Source organism: Apteryx rowi, unplaced genomic scaffold (genome assembly GCF_003343035.1).
Source record: "Apteryx rowi isolate R43461 unplaced genomic scaffold, aptRow1 scaffold_1004, whole genome shotgun sequence".
Taxonomy (NCBI): domain Eukaryota; kingdom Metazoa; phylum Chordata; class Aves; order Apterygiformes; family Apterygidae; genus Apteryx; species Apteryx rowi.
This window is the reverse complement of record NW_020447203.1, coordinates 6,312-22,291: the sequence shown is the minus strand read 5'-3', so window position 1 is coordinate 22,291 and position 15,980 is coordinate 6,312. Positions and strand designations below refer to the sequence as shown.

The window sequence follows — 15,980 nt, the reverse complement described above, 5'->3', positions numbered from 1 at the left end:
GGCGCCCCAGGCAGGAGGGCGCTGGCCGAGCAAGGTCTCTGCTCGCCCCCACCGCACATCCGCAGCCGGACGTTCGCGATCGCTCTTTTATTGGCACCGCGAGACGCTTTCCCAGAAACGCAAAAGCTCCAAGTCCGGAGCACGAAAGCCCAGCGCGGCTGTCGTTAAGGCAAAGCAGAGTTTGGCCCGGAGCTCCTCTCAGCTGGAACCACAGGCACTAGAGTTTTCTCCCTTAATGCCTTCAGTGCCAGCCGCCAGCGCCAGCCCCAGCACAACCAGGGACGGAATGGATTTGGCCAACATCAGAACGCTGCTCTTAACGCAGATGCATTCGAGGATGTGGACCTGCAAGGTCTGGTCTCGGTGCAGAGAGGAGCTACTGCTCCAGACTAGGACTACCAACAGCGTGTGGAGGCCCAGGTCTTGCTGCAGTGCCCACAAGCTACTTCTCACACTGGTAATACGGGGCCCAGATCCAGCCTGCAACCACCCAGCCCACCACTGCTGCGAGAAGGCAGGGCCCAAGAGTTACAGCTGTGCTACGTGCCCGCACCTGAGGCCCCTTCTGTGGCTCCACCGCTGCCAGAAGCCACCTGCAAGTCAGGCTGGGCATCAGGGCCCCCAGCACCTGCGAGGGCAGTTGGTGCCTCTGGTAGCTCCCCGGCAGAATTTGCAGCCGCCTGGGCTGCACTGGCCTCATAGTCCGAGACACGGCGCTGCACAATGGAGGGCATAAGTGCCACGTAGGCGCTCATGAGGCGGTGGTTGGAGTGGACCAGTTTTCCAGCACAGCTGTCCAGGCACATCTCCTGCAGGATGGGGAGGTGTCAGCATGGCAGGAGGGCTCCTGATCAGGGGCACGCGCTGCCTCTCCCCACAGCCCCTCCAGCCCACCCGGTGCCGTGACACAATGAGGTAAGCAGCACTGCGAGACCCGCGGTGCTCCAGCTCCGGGTGTCCCGAGACAGGCCCGATGCTGGGCTCACCTCGGGCCTGGTGAGCACGCGGTAGTTCAGGTTGGAGACGCAGCGCTGGAAACAGAGCTCAGTCATGCGGTTGTAGACCAGCAGGAAGTCCCGCAGCTGGAACAGCAAACAGCGCTGGCACACGCTCACCCTGCTCGAGGCCTGTCAGCATCCCAGTCCCCTGCCAAGACCCCCAGCACCCCTCAGCTAAGACCCCTAGCACCCCAAGTCCCCGCTGAACCCCCCAGCCCCCCCACTAAGACCCCTAGTGCCCCAGGTCCCTGCTGAGCCCCCCAGCACCCCCCGCTCAGACCCCTAGAGCCCCAGGTCCCCGCTGAGCCCCCCCATTGCCCCCCCACTAAGACCCCTAGTGACCCAGGTCCCGCTGAGCCCCCCAGTGCCCCCCACTAAGACCCTTAGTGCCCCTGGTCCCCGCTGAACCCCCCAGCGCTTCCCTACTAAGACCCCTAGTACCCCAGGTCCCCGTTGAGCCCCCCAGTGCCCCCCCGGTAAGACCGCTAGCACCCCCGGTCCCTGCTGAGCCCCCCAGCGCCTCCCCACTAAGACCCCTAGCGCCGCAGGGCCCCAACCGAGCCCCCCAGCGCCCCCCGCTCAGACCCCTAGCGCCCCAGGGCCTCTGCCGAGCCCTCCAGTGGCCCCTGCCGAGACCCCCCGCGCCCCACCTGGCACCCTGCCGAGCCCTCCAGTGCCCCAGGCCCCCCACCGAGCACCCCAGCGCCCCCTACCAATACCCAAAGCACCACATGGCGCCCTGCCGAGACCCCCGGCGCCCTGCCAAGACCCCCCGCCGAGACCCCCAGCGCCCCAGAGCCGCCGCCGAGCCCCGCAGCGCCCCGGGCCTCACGATCCCCCCGGCCCCGCTGAGCCCCAGGCACCCAGCCGAGCTCCTGCAGCGCCCCAGCCCGGTCCCGCCCTCACGCTGCGCAGCTGCTGCTGCTGCTGCTGCTCCCCGTGCAGCTCCATGCCCGCACAGGGGCTTCCGGCAGGGGCAATGACGCAACGTCCGGCCACCCCCGACCCTCTCCGTCACCTCCGGTCTTTTCGGAAGCGCCCTTCCGCTTCGGGCCGGAGTTTCCGGGGATTAGGTCATTTCCGCCCCTGTTCCGCCCGGCGCTGTTCCTAGGCGCCCCCTGGTGATGCCACTTCCGCCCTGTCTCCCGGCGTCCCCTGCCCGGGGTGTGACGTGGCTTCCGGCGTGTCCCGGGGCCGAGGCGGATCGGCGCTCCGGAGGCTCCGGGGCGGGGGGACCCGGCAGCGGCCGGGGCGGCGCAGGTGGGCGGCGGGGCCCGCCCGGGGGCCCGGGCCGGGGGCGTTATGGGACCGGGGACCGGCGGGCAGGGGCAGCCGGCTCTGGGCCCGGGCCGGGGGTAACCGGGGCCCCTGGGGCCGGGGGGCGCCGGGTGCCCGGGGCCGGGAGGGCCAGGACCTGGGCCGGGGGGCGCCGGGTGCCCCGAGGAAGGGGTGCTGGTTGCAGAGTGGGGGCACCCGGAGGCGCCGGGTGTCCGGGGACGGGGGTGCTGGGTGCCCCAAGGAGGCGCCGCTGATTGCAGGGCGGCGGGAATGGGGCTGCTGGCCGGGCCCCCCTCGGTGAGCCCGGGCCGTGATCCCCTGCGACGTGTCCCAGGGCAGGGCGTGTGCCGGGGCTGGGTGTTTGTCGGCCGTGCGCGCTGCCGGCGTGCAGGGGCTCYGTGCTGGGAACCCGCAGCGTGAGGGCATGCTGGATGCTTTCCTGGAACCGCAAGTCCCTCCAGGGCGATCATGCCTGGCCTCAGGGGCTGCCGCGCTGGTGGTATGACTGAGGGCAGCACAGCTGTGCACAGCTGGAGGGTGGTACGTCTGTCCCCGCTGCCCACTGGGGCCAGGAGATGGTGCCCTGCTTCTGGAGGGGGCTGKGGATGTGTCCCGCCACCCCACTCATGGTGGGAAGAGCCCAGTGCCAGGTGCCGTTGGGCAAYGTTGTCTTTCCATGGGGCTGCAGCCCCTCCAGAACGGAGCAGCTGTCTGCTCAAGGCAAGCCCGCAGGGCAGGGGGTTCCCCAGGGCCTGGGCCGTGTGGCAGTAGAGGTTTGGCTCAGGGAGATCAGGGAGTGCTGCTGCGGTCGCATCTTCTGCCCTTCGCATCCTGCTTTCTGCACTTGCTAAGGCTCATTCGTGTTGGGTTGCTGCTAAGGTTAGTGGTGACTCCCACCGTTTTTGATACGGGACCAGATCTATAAACTTGCTGTCAAAGAGCAAGTACCAGTGCTGGCAGGTCCCCGCGTGACTGGAACTGTTGTGCTTACCTGGTGCTGCCTGGCCGCAGCAGAGAGGGGCGGGTGGCACCCAGGTGGAGTGTCCTGCCCAGAGCTGCGGGCACTCAGGACTGCTGGGTCCTCTCTCCAGCTTTGCCTCTGCTGTTAGTTGGCTGTGAGTTGTTCCTCTTCCCATGCTGCAGTTTCCCTGCTCTGGAGCAGGGTGCAAAGGCCACTGTTCGGGGGCTGCTCCCGAGCTACAGCCTGAAGGCAGGTGCAGAGACCACTGGATATGAGCTATACGGTACCGCTTCCACTGGAAGAATGTGTTTGGAGGCTGTGTCCTCTGCATGCATGCTTCATCCGTGCTAGAGCCCTCTCCTGTGGGGTCCGGGCCTTCTAGGGGTTGTTTCCCTGTCAGGGAGCAGGTAGCTAACGGAGTGCAACGGCTCAGAGGTGTGCGCAGGTGCCTGGCACTGCCTGCACTGGAATGTGCTCCGACCGGTCTGGGCACCGCTCCTGAGAAGGCCCGTTGTTCCAGCAAGGTTTGTTCCTGGCTCGTGGCCCCCTCCACCCGGGTCCTGCCGCCGCCTCACGAATGGGCTCTTCGCTGCCCAGCCACTGCTCCCTCTTCTGATGCGCAGCCCTGCCTGGCTGTGGACGTGGCTCTTGGCTCTGTTTTCCTAGGCTCTGAGCCAGCAGTTGCTGTGCTGTGAGGTCCTGGTTGTCCTGGGGCAGCCAGAGCCTGCTTCCCTAGCCTGGGAACAGGACAGACTGCAAAAGAGTGGCAAGGGGAGGGGAAGCACTGTCCCCTTTCTGAAATGCATGAGTTGGGGCTGATGGAGGGATGGAGGAAATGCTCCAAAGCGCAGTACACAATGGTGGAATCGGCTGCTGCCGCTCCCAGACGCTGAGCGGGACCTGGGACTGTCTCCTGCAGGGCACGCAGCCTTCTCTGGGAGCTTTTCTAAGAGCAGAGGAGCTGCTGGAAAGGCCAGGGTGACGCATTCGGAGGTGCTGTCCTGGAGGAGTGCCTGCGCTCAGATAGGCACTAGCTGTGGGGCGGGGGGACCTAGGTGGACCTGGAGGCCGCTCGGCGTGCGCAGTTTCTAGTCCTGCTGTGAGTGAGCCAGGGAACGGCTGCCTGGTGTCCACTAGCTACTGCTCAGCGTCCTGGAGCTCAGCCTTGTCTTTTGCCCTGCTGGATCCTGGCTTGAGAAGCCCTGGCATTTTCCTGTGTGGAAGCCCCAGGACGCCTGTCCACATGAGGGGGGAGTGATGGCCATCTCTGCCTGTCCCCAGGGTCCCTCCAGCTGCCAGCAGAGCGTTTGTGTCCTTGCAGGCCCTGACAATGTCGGAGGGGATCATGAGCAAGGCTGCCACCATGGAGATCCCCATCAGCAGCAACGGGGACGCGGGCAGCCTGCCGGAGGATGACGGCTTGGAGCAGGTTTGCGTCTGGGGCCCGTCAGCGGGGGCCAGGACGGTGGCATGCTAGACAGCCCAGATGTTGCTCTTCTGGCTGCTGTGGGGCAGACAGGGCCTTGCCACTGTCCCAGCTCTGCCCCCGTGGCCCAGAGGCCCTTTGCATWGGGTCCGTGTTGCTCTCTGGGGCCAAGTGGCCTGTTTCTGCCCCAGCTCTGTGCTCTCCTCTGTTCCAGGACCTGCAGCAGGTGATGGTGTCAGGGCCCAACCTCAATGAAACCAGCATTGTGTCTGGCGGCTATGGAGGCACCGCTGAGGGCATCATCCCCACCAGCACCATCAAAGGTAGGTTGGGCCTCAGCGCAGGCCCACGCAGATGGGACTTTGGGAGCAGGGGAAAGGTGGGTGCTGCTTCCCAGTTGGCAGTGGAGGTAGAAGGGAACGTCTCCTCCGTGGGAGAGGAGAGCACGGCTCCCCTTGGAGCTGTCCTCTTCCTCGTTGGGTTCCGGGAGCCTGCTGGGGAGGGAGGAGCTGCTTAAGCCTAAGGGAATCATTCCTTGTGGACCCCAGGAGCCCGATCCCCAGCCCTGGGTGCGATCCCACAGGCGGTGCCAGGTGGGAGAGATGGCCCTCAGCGGTGCCTAGCAGAGGACCCTGTGTGAGGGTGCGCAGGTAGAAGCTCTGCCTCAAGCACAGCTTTGTCTGTCCTGGGCTGTTGCGTGGGCTCCGTGGAGCGTGTCCCTGTCTCTGCAGCCCTGATGTGCGGTTCTGTCTAGGCCCGGCTGTTCGGTATAATGCCTCCTTCCCTGGACTGTGGCTCCTCCCGGCACAAGGTGGCTCCTTCCCCTTTCTGCACGGTGGGCTTGGGGCTTCACCGATGGGCAGGTGCAGGTACCTGCACCCTAGCGCAGCTGTGCCCCTCCGAGCGGGTGTCCCTGACAGAGCCTGGCTTCCGGGGAGTGGAGGGGYTGCTTTCCCACTAACCCCGTTCCTCTGGCTGCTTCACTTGCACGGCAGCTAGTAGGGGAGGCTGCAGAGGTGCCGTGGGAGGGCCTGGGCCACTGACACTCCTGGCTCTCTTGCAGGTGCGGGGCCTCCAGCTGAGGAGGGTCCGACCGCAGTCGGAGGGGCACCTGCCTGGGGCAGTGGGTTGCGGCTTGGGGAGTGTGGGCCGTGCTGAGACAAGGGTTATCCCTTGGGTTGTTCCTGCTGGTGTGAGCGAGGTGGGGGCGGTTCTGGTACCCCACCGCTTCTCCAGGTCCTGGGTGAGTGGGGAGGTCAGGAGATGGGCCAGTGCTGGCTTAGGCTCACGCCGGTTCTGCCATAATGACTCGGGATAACCCGCCTGCAGAGGGAGGACAGGGCCAGGTGACCGTGGACCCCAAGCTCCTCGCTTATTTCCTCTTCTTTTTGTTCAAACCAGTCCCAGGGTTGTGGATGCTCCTGACAGCACGGCATGGCTGCAAGCATCCTACGCTGCCCAGGAACGGTGTCTGTGGACAAGCCCCATGGCTCAGGCAGGGCCCTGCCGGTCTCTGTGCCCTCTGGGAAGCTCTGCCATGGGCATGGAGGGCAGTGCTTGCCCAGTGGGCCTGCGACAAGCACTGGTGGTGCTGGGCCAAGCCAGGCTGAGATGGTCAAGGCAATTCTGACGCAGCCACATCCCTCGCCCTGTCTCCCCTGCGGTCCCATTTCAAACAAGTTTCCGTGTCGCAACTCTTGGCCAAAGCAGCTCTTCCACAGCAAATCAGCCTGTTTGACTTCAGGCYGTTCTGTGCTGTGCTAGGCTTGAACAAGTGAATTTGCCCAGGTGCAGGGGACACGTGCATTTGCTCACAGTCTGTTGTGCTGAAGAATGGCGCAAGCGGGTGGGAGAACAAGCTCTGTTCAGTGGTTGCCATTCCTGTGTCRTCTTCACTCCTGGCTTGACCTGCCCCAGCTCCCGGTTCAGTGCTGCTGCTGGCTGGCACGGTGATCTCAGCTGGGCTGGTGGGACTGGGAGGGAGCAGGGAGAGGGACCTGGGTGGCATCGAACCTCTGGTGTGGGAGCTGTCCGTCTGGCAGCCAGCTGTGTCATCTGATTTCACATCACACTYTCATCTCTCATCTGCTCCTATTGCTCTTCCCTGCTGCCATCCTGCCTGAACACTCGTCCTCTGTCCTTGCTGTTCCTGCTCCTTGTGCCGTTCATACCACCCCATCTCCTCTTGCCTCTCTCTGCTCAACGCCTGCCAGTCCCTCCATTTCCAGGCTGTCTTGTCAAACCTCGCTCACCCCGAGGACCATTCGTCTCCCCCAGTGCATCTGCCGCCAGCAGGATGGCCAACCAGGCCAGTGCTTCAGCAGGTACTGCGGCTGCCCCGGCCCCCTTGCTGGTGCTCCATGGCCTCTTGGGACCTCTCTGCCTTGGACTTGGGCTCTGTGGCCCCGGTTTAGGGTGCCTGGTTTGTGCTGGGGCTCCTCGGACCACCTCTGCGTGTTTTGACGTGGCTGCAGCCCCAGCATAGCTACCTGTATGCAGGCAGACGAGTCCACGAGCTTCCCACCAGCCGCTAGTAGGAAACATTACCCAGTGATTGCCTCCCCTGGCATATGCAGTAAGGATTTTGGTCCTGATGCCGCGAGGGAGAGGATGGCACTGTTAAAGACCTGGGTGTCTTGAGGGTGAGGTCTGAGTCGTGCCTGGCCGTGGGAGATGATGCCTGCAGCAAGGAGCCCACCCATGTGCCTCCACCCATGGTGCTGCTCATCTCCCCGTCCCATCTAGCCTGCTCCGTCTGGAGACGAGGTTGGGCAGTGTTGCACTGAGGAATATGTGAAACGCAGTCCAGCGCAGGAAGCGTTAGGGCCTCGCTTTGCTAGACCAGATGTGCCTGGGCTGGGAAGGGGGCAGAACGGGGGCCTGGCCCTGTCAGCACCCATACAGCCAGTGCCTTCTCCCACACAAACAGCAGCCGCTGCTGCCAATGCCAGGGCCTTGTCTGGGACCTTTCTGGAAGAGCTCTAGGACCAGATTCTCTGCTGAGTGCACGAAACATCAGGTCACCTCACTCTGGAGCAGATTGGAAAGCTTGCAGCGCTGGAAGAATCTGGCTAGAGCACTTTGTGTTGCCCGCTCATGCTCTTTTCTGCTGGCAGGAGTGAGCTGTTGCCTGCCCTGGGCTCCAAGTGGGAGCAGGATGCCCAGGATTGTGCTGAAGGTGGCACAGGTGGCAACCTCACAGGCAGTGCAGCGGATCGGACGAGGGCATGGCTGTGCAGGGGGTGGATGGTGCCCCGGAGCATGAGGCTGTTTGGCTTCTACTTTGTCACATCCTGATGCGTCCCTGTGGGGAGACCTGCACCGCCTGTAGTTCTCCAAGCCCTTTGGGAGCAGCTGTGGTGGCCAACTGTGAAGGGACCCTCGCTTTTGCATGAGCAGCCTGGCCGGTGCCCTCGCGGGCGTAGGCTGACTCGCAGGCTGCCTGCCCTACTTTGAGCCTTACGGGCTCTGAGGTTTGTGCTGCCCCGCTGAGCTGGCGACACGTGTGGGGCTGTGTGTGTGTTCCAGGCTCTGGGCTGCACCAGCCCCATCCCAGCCCAGCCGTGGGAGGAGAGGAAGTTGTCCGTGGTATTGCTGTGGAGAAGTTCGACATTGTCAAGAAATGGGGCATCAACACATACAAGGTGAGCTGCTTTCTGGGACCCTGAGGGTGGCCTGGTTCGTTGCAGAGGGACCAGGCCTTCCAGCAAGGCAGGTGGGAGTTGCGGTTGGGCCGAGTCCCTGCACAAGGGATTGAAGGAGCAGCCCTTCACGGTGGTGTGAGAGGTGGGGAAGGCATCTCAGGATCTCCCTGCAGAATTCCCAGGGACAGCTCTGCAGTTCCCCGCCGCCCTAGGTAGCGGGGAGCGCTTCCTTCCCATCGGCCAGGGATGCAGGGCCTCCTGACATCTCCCCCCTCCACCCCGCAGTGTACCAAACAGCTGATCTCGGAGAGGTTTGGCCGGGGCTCCCGCACGGTGGACCTGGAGCTGGAGACACAAATCGAGCTGCTCCGGGAGACAAAGCGCAAGTACGAGTGTGTGCTGCAGCTTGCGCGGGCTCTCACCAACCACTTCTACAGCCTGGTGCAGACACAGCATGCCCTGGGGGATGCCTTTGCGGACCTCAGCCAGAAGTCTCCTGAGCTGCAGGTACGTCCGCTGGGAAGGTTGTTCCTGCCGTGTCTCTGCCTGTGCTGCAGTCTGCCTTCATCCTATGAGCACCCCTGTGCCTGAGCAGAGACCTGGAGACTCAGGTTAACCCGGGGGTCTGCACCACAGCCTGACCAGGTCTCTGCTCAGCAGCACCCCCAGATGCATGAGGAAAGCAGGAGAGGTTGAGGATAACTGTGCTTGGTGAAAGCCAGAGGGCAGGGGAGAGTATCAATGACTGTCCCAGCACTTCTTCGGGTACAGCTAGGGCCAGGCTGATGCTGGGTGCATGGGAGGAGAGAGCAGGGACAGCAGGCCTTGCCCAAACGCAGACCCTGACTCATCCTCCTTCCTGTCTCAGGAGGAGTTTGGTTACAACGCAGAAACGCAAAAGCTGCTCTGCAAGAATGGAGAAACACTATTGGGGGCAGTCAACTTCTTTGTCTCCAGCATCAACACACTGGTGAACAAGACCATGGAGGATACGCTCATGACAGTCAAACAGTATGAGACAGCCAGGTGAGGGGTACCTGGGGCAGAACTTCAGCCCAGGCCATGACTGGGGCTGGATTGCTGGCAGGTGTTGAGGCTCCCTTGGGGGAGGGGGCGGTTGTGGAGGGGCCGCAGTCTAGTTTTGACGCTGTCCCTGCGCAGGCTGGAGTACGACGCGTACCGCACAGACCTGGAGGAGCTGAGCATGGGCCCACGGGATGCCAGCACCCTGTGCCGGCTGGACGCAGCCCAAAGCCAGTTCCAGAGCCACAAGGACAAGTACGAAAAGCTGCGTGCTGATGTGGCCATCAAGCTGAAGTTCCTGGAGGAGAACAAGGTGGGAAGGGACGTGGGGCTGGGAAGGGGCCGTGGGGTGTGGAATGGGGGTCYGCTGTTTGCTTGTGTCCCTTGGCTGTGCTGCTGTGGGCTGAGCAGCCTTGCAGCCACGTGGCTGAAGTATGTGTTCGGGTGGACAGCACCTGTGAGGCAGCTGGGAGCCCGGAGGGGGAGGGCGGGTAAGCTTCCTTCTCTGCCTGCCTTTCACTTGTTGGGGCTTCTGCTGAAAGCCAGGAGAAGGCTGTGTAGGGTTAGCTGTCAGGAGCTGTTGGCAGCAGCTCTGATTTCCTCCTTGCGTGACGGGCAGAGACCATGTCCCTGCTCTCTGCTGCTTCCCGCCACCCCTGGGTGCGGGGCCGGGTCCCAGCATGCTGACTCCTTCTGCTCTCCTCAGATCAAGGTGATGCACAAGCAGCTGCTGCTCTTTCACAACGCCATCTCTGCCTACTTCGCTGGGAACCAGCAGCAATTGGAGCAGACCCTCAAGCAGTTCAACATCAAGCTGAAGACCCCAGGTGCTGAGAAGCCCTCCTGGCTGGAGGAGCAGTGAGTCACTCCAACCTGCCCCACCTTGTGCTCTGGACGGGGAAACCATGGACCTGAATTCTGACCTCTGACCGTTGGCGCAGGGCCAGACTGCGTACACGAGTGGTGAGCGGGGGGACGCGGCCTCGGCCCTGCTGCAGCCCAGGGACCCACCTACAGGGCAAGGGGGGCCCTGGTTTGGGGGGAAATGGGAGGCTCTGAGCAGGTTCTTGGTGCTGCCTGGGGAGAGGAGCCTGGAAGGGCTGGGGTTCCCCCGTCCTGCATCTCCTCTTCGGGGCAGAGTCCAACCCTGCCCATTTGCTCTCCCTTGGTACAGACCCCTCAGCAAGACAGCTGGGAGCYCTCCCTATCTCCCTGGTACCCAAAGGGGCAGCAGACGCCCTCCCTCTCTGGGGTGGGACACTCCAGACCCTGCCACGCGCCCTGGGGGATGGGGTGGGACACTCCGCAGCTCTCCCACCGTCTCCCCTTTGGGGCGGATGGGGTGTGCTCCGCGCATCCCCGCCTACTCCCCTGCTGGGCCTCTTTCCCGATAGCCCATGATCTGACTCAGCAAGGGCCCAAGCCGGGCCAGGAATACCCCTGCCCTGTGGCAAAAATGTTTATTTTCAAATGAAGACGAAGCTACAGAGGGATGGCATCAGGACTCCTGGGTCCCCTCACTGTCCCCCTGAAGGGGGGGTGGGTTGTGGCTTCCAGCCTTGCTGTGGCTGGCAGCCAGGACTCCTGGGTTCCTGCCCCAGCTTTAGGTTTGCTCCATTTCCCTCCCTGGCTGATCTCTGGTGTCTCCTAGGCAGCTGCAGTTCAGCTGCTCTTGCACTCCCTCCGCCAGCTAAGCTGGGGCGGTGGCTCCCCACCCCAGCCTCACACTACACTCCCCTTGGGTGCGCAGGGCGAGGTGTGCCTGGCTGTCTCCCAGGCCCCAGTATTTCCATTTGCACTTCCCATGTCTTCTGGCCAGGGCAGTGCTCGCCAGGTATGCGGGTGTCACTCTGGAGGCAGTGGCAAGTCCACAGGGCTGGTCACTAGTTTGCCGGAGAGGGGACTCGGCATGCTGCTGCTAGCGAGGTATGGGTGGGCTTAYGGCTCGCTCTGGCCAGGATGTGGATCCTCCTCTCACCACCCCGACTGCTTGGGCCCTGAACGGGGGCCCTGCTTCTACCCAGCACCTGCAGGGGCTTGACCCCTGGCGTGGGAGCTGTGGGGACTCAAACCAAGGACCAAACAGTGGCTGTGTCCCGGGGCAGGTGCGTGTGCATGTGTGTGTGCGTGGGGTTAGGGTGTGTGTGCCATGCACAACAGGGCTTGAGGTCTGGCCAGCATCCCACACGTGTGAGAGCTTTGTCCTGCTCCAGCTGATCGTTGCCTCCAGCCCTGGCCACATGCAGCACTTGGGCACTTTCTCCTGAGACGAAACAGTTTGTTTTTCTTGCTAATTTAATCCCTGGTAATTTAATGTCTGGATCTGACCCCCTCCCTTCCCCGGTGAAGGTCTTGACCCCCTCTTCCCTCCCCACTTCTGTAAAGATTCCAGAATAAAATGGTACAAATCACCCGCGTGTGTGGAGCTCTGGGCACGAGCATCCCTGGGCTTGAGATCTGACCCGGATGTGGGGTGGCCCTGCCGCCCTGAGGTGGAAGAGGGGTCCTGGGGGGTGAGACTGGCTGCTCCTGATGGCCTCGTACTGATCCTGCCACGGGCTGGAGGTCCGGCCTCTGTGGTTGCCCTCCACGGGGGCTTGAGCTGGGAGGGTCTGGGGGAGGCAGAAGTAGCGGCGCCCTGAATATGGTGGGACAACCCGTGGTGCCATGGGCTCTCCCAGCCCGCCTGCGAGGGGCCGTGCTTCCACTTCCCAGAGGTTTCTGGCACCCAGGATGATGGGCGGTTGATCCCCTTGCGGGCTCGCTGCCTCTGCTGCCCTCCGTGCCCTGCACCCTCTGCACGCTGAGCAGGTGGCCAGAGGATTGAACAGTGGTGACCTGCCTGGCTTGATCCTGCTTTTGTGCAGCCTTGCCCGGATTAGCTTCCACATCTAAAAAGGTGTCAGGCAGCTCGTTGTTTCTCCAGCCTAATTCTGCTCCGCAGTGAAAACGTAGCTGTCTGGAGCCAGCAGAAGAAGATAATGACGCAAGGACTTTTGCCGGCTGTCGCCAGAACGGAATGGGGGACACCCTGTGAAATGGTCAGGCATCGGGTTTAAAACGGGCAGGTGGTGCTTCAAATGGTATGTAGCAGCTGTACAACGCCTTGCTGCAGGACGTCACGGATAATCGTGGTTTACATGGATTGAAAAATGAACGGGATGAATGCGCAGGAGAAAATCCATCTGGAGGTATTACATATAAAGAGTACCTCTGGCTCAGAAGGCCTGGAGGCTGGGAGAGGCTGCTGGGGGAGACTCGCACGCTTACCTTAAAGTCTTTCCTAGCCGTCTTCTGCTGTTCACTGTCAGGAACAGGGTCCTGGGGAGCTGGGCCTCTGCTCTCATCCACTGCAGCGCTTCTTACCTTCTYGAAGCACACGCAGGGTAATTCCACTGCCGGTGGGGAGGAGGAGAGGGGAGGTGCTGGGGAATGACCTCCAGGAGGGGATTCAWTCCTCAGGGACTGATGGGACGTGTGCTGCTCCCAGGCCCCCAAGGAGCCTCCAAGCGCTCTGGACGGGATACAGGAGCGGAGCRGAGTGGCGAGGCGGGAAGAGGGGATCCTGCCAGCCTCGGGCAGCTCCTAACAGACGCTGTGGGGCTTTCACCCCCCTGACGAGCACCTTGGTCACAGATCAGGCTGCTGCTAGGAGGGTGCTTGAGCCGGGCTTTGCTCCTGCAGGTAGATGGCTGATAAATGCTTAGTTTGTTTTAGAGAATAATTAATCTGGCCAAGATATAATTCCAGCCAAGTGCCTACATTCCCATGACRGGGGCCACACTAGGGCAGGCCCAAGGTCTGCAAAGTCCGGCAGCAATGGCCCCTCGGAAAGAGGACGGGACATGGGCTCGTAACCAGGGGTCTCCTGGTTATGGCGCAGCCCGAGACGTTAGAGCTCCTTTCCCAGAGCCTTCGGGCTGAGGCTGGGTGTGAACACGCACCTGCGTGTGCGGCCTCGGCCAAGCCCCGCTGCGGAGGGACGTGCTTGGGGGTGAGGTGCGTGGGCGGCAGCCCGTGCTCGAGGGCGTCCCCACGGTCCTTGYGGCCCCGCTGCTCCAGGGGGTCCCTGCGGTTCCCCGTGGCCCCGAAACTCGAGGGTGTCCCCGCTGTCCCCATGGTCCCCATAGCCCCACTGCTCGAGGGGGTCCGCATGGTTCCCGCAGTCCTGCTGCTCCAGGGGGTCCCCATGGTCCCCCTGGCCCTGATGCTTGAGGGGGTCCCTGTGGTCCTTGTGGCCCTGCTGCTCCAGGGAGTCCCCACRGTCCCTGCAGCCCTGCTGCCTGGGCTCTCCGTGGCCTGTGGGGGGCTGGATCCATCCCAGGCCAGGGATCCCACAGCGCAGACCATCTCCGGGCTCCCCACAGCCATCTCACGGCATGGACCGTCCTAGGGCTGCCCACGGCCACCCCACAGCGTGGTCCATCCCCGGGCTGCCCACGGCCACCCCACAGCGCAGACCATCCCNCCCACCCTGGGCTGCCGCCGCCGCCTCCAAAAGCGGGGCTTTTCCCCCCAAAAAACAACCTTCCCCGGGCGCCTGTGCCGCTCCCAAAAGGAAACGACAGCGCCGGGTTGACCCCCCCTCTCCTCCAAGGCTCTTTTCCCTGCGGCAAAGCCCTGCGGCGAGGGTATTCCCGAGCTCCGGAAAAGCCGTGTTAAGCAGCTCCCCTCCTCTTCAAAATACCCAAAATTGCCCCAGAAAAAAAAAAAATCAAGGGTTAGAACAAACGTCTAGTAAGTGTGAAATACACTTGCTCCAAAGCACTCCGGTTCTTCAGAAACTGTTTATAAGTGAAAAATAAAATCACAAGTAAGGTGCAAGCCCTAGACTGCTTCCAAGTGGATGAGCCCCTTCCAAAAAAATAAAAATAATAAAAAAAAGGAAGCAGAGAAAGAAGAATAGAAAGAAATTAATTTCCCAAAGACACAAATCCTGCACAACCCCAGCTTGCCAGAGCCTCACACCAGGGCGAGGTCCCTCTTGGCAGGGGGAAAATCCTTGGAGGCGATCGAGAAGTGACCAAAACGACCAAGAATTAATTCACCAGTTTAAATTCTGTCGATTAAATCCTTGTAGCAAGCATTTTCAGGCAGGAAAACAAAGATACTGCTCTTTTTTTTTTTTCTTCCTTCCTCCTCCTGTTTGCCCAGAGAGCTGCTATTAGATTTAAGCTTTGGTAGATTTATTTCTTTTCGTTTTATTTCCTTTCTTCTCGCCACGTTTTACTTCACTTTATTGCATCCCGCCACGGTGACCCAACGAGCCCTCGAAGTCTCCCGTGGAGGGGGCCGGGAAGGCAGAAAAGCGGGATCATAAATCTCTCTTCCCATTGGCCGCAAGGACCATCTGCGGCTTCCTATTGGCTTCCGAGATTAACCAATGAGAAGGGCGCTTTGCGAGCCGCCCGCCGAGGGCGAAGGTGGCCTCCGAGAGCAGCTGGGCGGGTTGGGGGGGGAGGGGGAGCCGGCGGCTGCCGGCAGCAGCGAAAAACGCCCCTTGGGGGGGAAATAAAGAGCGGAGCAATTCGCCTTATTTTCGGCTGCAGTTTTCTTCCGGTTGCATCGCTCCCAGGTTTTTTGGCACCTTCTCTCAGGCCTCATCAGCGCACGCAGGCTCCCTGTTTTCTCAGAAATCGCATTAATACAGCCGGCTGCCAGATCCCAGCCATGCTGTAGTGACTCAGATAAGGCTACTAACAAGTTACAAATGCCGCCACCCTGCGATTACCCACCAGAGAGGTGAAGTTTTCGAGCGTTTATAATTCAGCGCCCTCCATACAGTAAGAAATCCTTGCTTTGCCTCAAGGTAATTAATTAGCAAACATTGCTCTTGAAATGGAGAACTCATTACAGTGCAAATTCCAGTATCGCCAATAAAGCACCACCATCCCATATAGTAATTTGCTTAAACTTCAAAACTATCAGCTATACTATGTCCTTTAACCCCAAACTTTAAATTAAATTGTTTCTTTATAGCATTACAAGCTGACAACAAAAAGATGAGTTCTTAACGCTTTTTAGTTCTTCCCCTTTTTGTCCGAAAAAGCTTTCCAGAAGCTGAGCTCATCAAAAGTTTGTACCATAAAATGAAATTAAATGCTGAATGAAGTAACAAAAATGAGTCCTTTCTGCATTGCATACAGTCGGCAGGACCCCAGTCACCTCTTCGGAGCCGGCCCCGCAAAGCGAGCCGGAATCAGCCTCTCTCCCCTCGCAGGCACCTCACGAGCTTCACGTCGGCAGCCCGCAACACGGCCCGCTTGGCGTGCAGGGCGCACTGCCCCCAGTCCTCGAGCAGGCCCAGCAGATGCGCCTCGCAGCCCGCCCGCAGCGCCGCCACGGCAGCCGCCTGGACGCCGAAGCCCTTCCGGATGCTGGGGACCCCCTGCAGCAGCCCTAAGAACGACGAAGCGGGGAGGAGCCGAGGGGAACGCCTTGGGGAGGAACGGAGCTTCCACTGGAGCATCGCAGCCCGCCGCGCAGAGCGCTTTTTAGGGCGTTTTTTTGCAGTATTAGGAGTTTTAGGGAGTTTTTTAACACGCTCCGGCGGGACCCGCCGCGCAGCCCCACCGCGCACCTCCTGTTTCGCCCGCGCCATAGCACTGCCCCCGCCGCGCCGCCCCCGCCGCCTTTTATAAGCGCCAGGC

At 61.7% G+C, this 15,980-nt stretch overlaps 2 protein-coding genes across 6 annotated transcripts; one reads left to right on the top strand and one right to left on the bottom strand.

Annotated features, from left to right (window-relative positions):
• Positions 1-72: 72 nt before the first annotated feature.
• On the bottom strand, positions 73-2,009 carry TIMM10B (translocase of inner mitochondrial membrane 10B). The gene is made up of 3 exons (XM_026063636.1): positions 1,905-2,009; positions 987-1,082; positions 73-809 (listed from the first exon to the last, which is right to left on the bottom strand). The coding sequence occupies exons 1-3, from the start codon at positions 1,947-1,949 to the stop codon at positions 540-542; spliced, it is 411 nt and encodes a 136-aa protein (XP_025919421.1). The 5' UTR covers positions 1,950-2,009; the 3' UTR covers positions 73-539.
• A 130-nt stretch (positions 2,010-2,139) lies between these two features.
• Positions 2,140-11,741, top strand: ARFIP2 (ADP ribosylation factor interacting protein 2). 5 transcript variants are annotated; one of them, XM_026063596.1, is made up of 9 exons: positions 2,140-2,258; positions 4,519-4,666; positions 4,878-4,986; positions 5,418-5,474; positions 8,192-8,307; positions 8,593-8,814; positions 9,176-9,333; positions 9,469-9,643; positions 10,037-11,741. In XM_026063596.1, the coding sequence occupies exons 2-9, from the start codon at positions 4,568-4,570 to the stop codon at positions 10,190-10,192; spliced, it is 1,092 nt and encodes a 363-aa protein (XP_025919381.1). In that variant the 5' UTR covers positions 2,140-2,258; positions 4,519-4,567; the 3' UTR covers positions 10,193-11,741. The 5 variants fall into 5 exon arrangements, with proteins under 5 accessions (XP_025919381.1, XP_025919375.1, XP_025919401.1 ...); XM_026063590.1 differs by having other exon boundaries at positions 2,141-2,258; positions 4,559-4,666; XM_026063616.1 differs by lacking the exon at positions 5,418-5,474 and adding an exon at positions 6,877-6,987 and having other exon boundaries at positions 2,159-2,258.
• Positions 11,742-15,980: the final 4,239 nt, after the last annotated feature.